Raw genomic sequence first — 5,765 nt, forward strand, 5'->3', positions numbered from 1 at the left:
TCTTATGCTATTTTAGCCTTAGCCAAATATGTTTGATTTAAACAATACTCACTTGGTCTGACTGCACAGACCTGCTCTGATCGACACATAACCCACACAGTCCGAAGACAACGGGGCTCTAATACCAATTGTAACATCCGAACCCATTAATGCCTTTATTATGGCTTAAAAATTTCTTTTCTCAAAAACGACGCAGCGGATAAAATAAGGTTCTAGACTTAAATCAATTGATTGATAAATTGTTGGTTCGAGATATTACACTCCTCATTACGAAAATAATACTAAGTTAATTAATTAGTAAAACTCGCTTTATACAAAATAAATCTTCTTTATAAAGATACATTTTTCAAAGTAAATACAAATAGTCATGAAGACTCTATATACTAAATACAACCCTTTCCCGTGTCACAATCAGAGCGGAGCTTCACCGACGACTCGACCTCGATAACCACAAAACTTGTGAATCTGGACCCCCAACGGTCCAGCACATAACACAAAGCATGAGAGTTATATCACATAATCAAAATATAAGTGTAAGTAAAACGTACTTAAACACTCCTTTTCATAAAACATGCATAATCATACATTATACATATACATCATCATCGGTCATTCAATTATAAGTTCTAGATCATTATAATCAAACATCACTTCATCGAATAGCAATAAGTACACTTAGCAAAATATGTGTCACATAACAATCATCACATAATGCAAACATATGTGTCACATATCAAATATCAAATAATGTACACATATCCTAATGCAATCTAATGCCACAATCTTCATGCTATGTCCCCTAGACATATCTAATGCATGTGGTACCATCTTCTTTATTAGAGTATCTCACCTCTAATATCCTTCTTTATCGGATAAATATAATCTGATATCCTTCTTTATTGGAATATCCAATATCACATATATTCATGAATGCATGTATGTATTTCATGAATTCACTCACAATCATTTTAATTAGCATTAAGATCTTCCTTTACTAATGTGGAACACTATCCAACATTACTTTTTTATTAAGATAACACTATACCTTAATATCCTTCTTTATTAGAATTACCTAATTCTAATATTCTTCTTTATTAAGTTGATTAACACCTTAATATACTTCTTTGACGTTTAAACAAACATCATCAACACAATCAACAACAATTATATTCCACACATATAATCAACAATTATCATCACAATACAATTAATCATGGTTATAAACACCTAATTGTATGTTAGAATACCCTAATCACATGTTACAAGTGCCCAATTGCACTTAAACAATTAACAAAAATGTTGTTGTCACAGTACTGTTCGCTAAGCGAACTGTAGCGAGCTGTAGCGAACAACATCAGGAAGACACTGACTCATGGCGAGCAGTGGCGAGCAGTAGCGAGCTGTTCGCTGAGCGAAGGTTCAGCGAGCCATAGCGAACCACACCAGTGGAACACCTGCTCGTGGCGAGCTGCAGCGAGCTGTGGCGAGCTGTTCGCCACGCGTTCGCTGAGCGAAGGCCTAGCGAGGACCTCCTGTCAGGAAAACTCAAAACCTGCGTTTTCCACTCCAAACACCGAAAAATCCCATTTTTCATGTTATAAATCCCAAATGAGTTTGTATTCAAGTATAACAAACATGGATAAACACAAAAGGACAGTTCATTTCACCGATCTACCATTTTTACTATGAAAAAGTAAAGATTTACCACTTTTACTCAAAACACTCAAGAACACAATGTTCTTGAGTTTAATCCTCTATAAATCCCGTTTTTATCCATTAGATTCGTTCATACATCATGATAAGAGCATGTTAAACATGTTATGAACCTTAGAATCGATTTCCATTAAGAAAATCCATTCACAACTAAAACGAAAATGGGGTGGAGGAAGTTCGGGTGAGGAGAAATCGACATTCTCCCCTTCCTCGAGTCACCCACGATTATGAAACCTACTCTCATATTTGCTCTTGACCTCTCTTGCTCAAGCTTGCCCTAGCTCCATCTTGCTCTCCCTTCTCTCTAGCTCTCTCAAGAACAAAGAAAAATGAGACTTTCTCTCTCTAATGGGCTATATAAACCGCCCCCTTCTCATGAGACAAGGCCCATTGGGCCTCAAGCCTACTAACTTGGCCCAACTCGCGTTAACTCTCACTAACTCGCGCGTTAACTAAAACTCTCGATAAATAACTTAAAGTTATTATCTTACTTAAAAGCCACGTCACCAAATAAATAAACACTTACATAGTGAATAATAAATTTGGGTCGTTACAGTGTGTGAGTGACTTTTGACGGTACGATATTCTCTGACCGCTTTCAAATTTGTTGAGATTTGCTGGATTCTTTTTTGAGTCCCCGTTGGTTCCCAAATCTGTTGAGATTTGCAGGTCTCTTTGTATTTATTTGGCCTTTTTCACGTCGGTGTTGATTGTTCTTGGAGGCGTGCTGCGAGCCGAGACTTGTCTACCTAGGTCTTCATGCTATCGTTTGAACATTCAATTTTGGCTCACGGAGTTGCTTCTTGGATTTCGATGGGCCAATCACTTTTGATTCGAGATCGGGAGTTAGAGTCTAGTAGCATCTTCATAGGTCAAGTTGATGTCTTCTTTGATGGTCTGGAGACTGTGGAATGCTCTTTAGCTATGGACCTCTTTTATGTGGTGTGCTGTGGTTCTTTTGTTGTGCGGAGGCTTGTTTTGGTGTGCCCTTTAGATTTTGGTGTTTCAAGAGGCTTGTTTCTAGCTCCTTGTTTTTTCTTTTGTCTCTTATGTATCAATTTCCCTCGCTTGACATATTTCATATTTTGTTTGAGGCTTTCTACTAAAATTTGTTGTTTCTAAAAAAAAACCAAAGGAATGAAGATAAATATGAGTGAAGTATCAATTCTCACTTCATCATTGAATTAGAAAGCAATACAACATTGCTAATTCAGTTTCTTAACAAAAGTGCATCTTAGAAATGTTGCAAATTTGCATCATGCTGAATACACTTCTCTTTCCACAAATGACCTTAGAAATTTAGTTCAACTTGGAGTACTAATTATGACTGCGACTGAAGAAATTCCATAAGAATACACAATAAGATGATAAAAATCGAATTATAATTCCATAAGAAATTAATTATTTAAATATGATTCAAATACAAATATAAAATATCATTTCATTTCACCGACGAAAAAGGTCTTTCTGATTATGCTAAGCTCTCTGGTGACATCCAATGCACAAATAAGTAATTCTAAAAAGTGAAACTAAGCACTTTACAGTTGGAATAAGATTCTCACTATTTTGATCATCCGTTCCTAATTCTCCATTTCTTGACACAAGATGTGGGTCCAAAATCTTAATAAGATTACCAGGAAATGAAATTGCAACAAAGTTATGAAGATTTTGACCATCTTCAAAAACTTCGTCAGTGGGTCTTCTACCGGTAAGTATTTCCAACATAGGGATTCCAAAGCTATACATATCACTGGACACTTCATAACCCAATCCATACTCTAAAACTGTGTATAGTAAAAGTTATGTTTATAGTACTATATAATTAGCAGTAAAATACTAATTTTACTAACTCTACACAAAAACATAGGAAAATTCAAAGAAAACATACCAGGAGGAGCATAACTAAGAGTCCCTCTTATTCCAATTGTAATAGTATCTTTATGAGAGATATCTCCAATGACTGAGACAAGTCTTGCTATGCCAAAATCACGAGCAACCAAGTCATCATCAAGAAGGACATTGCTTGACTTTAAATCACAATGAAGGACCAATTGCTCACATTCTTGATGAAGATAATGTAATGCAGAAGCAACATCAATAATGATGTTTAATCTCTGACTGAGGTCCAATTTTATTGGAGGCTCAGTATGCAACCATTGGTCTAAGCTTCCATTTTTCATGTAATCAAATACTAAAACTTTAAATTCTTGATCTTTGTAATCTGTACTAGAACAACATGTTACAGTCTTAACCAAATTTCAGTGTCTAATATTTTTGATTGCATTACATTCAACAATGAAACTTTTGTGAGCTCCCTTTTTTTGGAGGTTCAAGACCTTTACGGCAACAAGACTATCTTTTGACGGAAGATTTCCTCTATACACAGAACCAAAACTTCCTGCTCCAATCAAGTTTCTATCCGAGAACCCATCAGTTTCTCGGTGTAAGTCGTGGTATGAAACCTTAGCTAGTTGATCAATTGTTGGTGAATCAATAAATGATTTTTTGTTACTGTTCCTCATCCAGTAGATAAGTAGAATAAACGAAAGTATGAGAAGAAAAGAAACCACACTAACTATCACCGTTATCAACTTGAAATTATGGTTTTTCGCGTGTTTCCTATCCTTGGTACGTAGGGCATAGTGGTAGATGCAACTCTGAAATACCTCCACAAAGCTTATTGTTTCCAATCATTGCTACTTGGGTTGCATTTCCAAAAACACCGACTGTTGGTACCTCACCTTCCAACATGTTAAAAGAAAACATTCAAGTGTTCTAAGTAAGAGATATTTCCAAAAACACCGACTGTTGGTACCTCACCTTCCAGCATACTCACTTCTTTTGGTAAACTACCACTCAATAAGTTTCGTGACAGGTCAAGTGAATTCGTCAAAGAGGAAAAACTAAAAATCTCTAAGGGTATGGATCTTGTAAGGTGGTTTTGTGAAAAGTTTAAGTATTGTAACTTTTGACAATTTCTAACATATTTTTATCTAGTCCTAAGTAATACAACTGACTAAGGTTGCCTATGAAGGAAGGTATGTCCCTTGATAACTTGTTTCCTTCTACAGTTTGACAATGATCCAGGATTAATCAATCAAGGTAACACGTGACAACTTGTTAAACGTTGAACTCGAGGGTAAAGATACTATAAAAACATAACTTGTTAAGGAATGGTAACACTTAACTTAAAAACAAGGGGGAAACTTACGGCCAGTTGACTAAACTCTAAATCAAAGAGCAATAGAGATAAGGAATGGTAGCACTTAACTTATCTTAATAGAAATTAATCACCAGATATTAACTAAATAGCGAGCAGATATAGCACCAGTTACCAAGCATGAATAGGGGAGGGATTCGAAAAGTACTTAACCATTGTTCTCATCTCAGACTCAAACCTTTACTTCAATTGCTATTTATTTTCAACAGTTCAAAACTCTTCCAAACAAACAAAGCGAATGCAAAGTCTTTTATTTTAATTTACTCTTATATCATCAATTCCTAAACCGAACTAATAGGTTTGGCACGATCCCTGTGGATACGAACTCATTCTAGACACCTAGAGTGTGAATTATTACTCGACGGCAGATTGGTTCACTTGCCAGACTGCAGTCACTTATATAACAAGGCGCACGTGGTCTATTAGTTTTTGAAGGCAGCCAAACCCTAGTTCTATTTTCTAAAGGAATGTAATAACTTTAGAAAATATATTATTTGATTCAAAAATATGTTTGCTGCTACCACAAAGTTTTGAAGACCTAATTTTGTCTTGGAGCCCAAGTTATTTCACATAGGGATGGCAATGGGTGCCCATGGGTGCGAGTTTGATACTACCCAAACCCACACCCATATATTCGGGTGTCACCCAAACCCAAATGTTGTTCTGGTGGGAAAATCAAACCCACACCCGCTGGGTTCAGGTTTTTTCACCCAAACCCGAACCCGTAACAAGAACACGCATAATTGATTATCTGCTCAAACCGACCCGAACTATATTTGATAAAATGCAAAATGTAGCATAATTTGGTAATATAGTTTGTAATTTCAAAATT

At 35.9% G+C, this 5,765-nt stretch overlaps 1 protein-coding gene across 1 annotated transcript; it reads right to left on the reverse strand.

Moving 5' to 3' along the window:
• Positions 1-3,189: 3,189 nt before the first annotated feature.
• Positions 3,190-4,235, reverse strand: LOC123922474 (probable LRR receptor-like serine/threonine-protein kinase At3g47570). Its single transcript, XM_045975190.1, has 3 exons — positions 4,001-4,235; positions 3,602-3,934; positions 3,190-3,497 (listed from the first exon to the last, which is right to left on the reverse strand). The coding sequence occupies exons 1-3, from the start codon at positions 4,233-4,235 to the stop codon at positions 3,190-3,192; spliced, it is 876 nt and encodes a 291-aa protein (XP_045831146.1).
• Between the last annotated feature and the right edge of the window lie 1,530 nt (positions 4,236-5,765).

Source organism: Trifolium pratense, linkage group LG4 (genome assembly GCF_020283565.1).
Source record: "Trifolium pratense cultivar HEN17-A07 linkage group LG4, ARS_RC_1.1, whole genome shotgun sequence".
NCBI classification, from domain to species: Eukaryota; Viridiplantae; Streptophyta; class Magnoliopsida; order Fabales; family Fabaceae; genus Trifolium; species Trifolium pratense.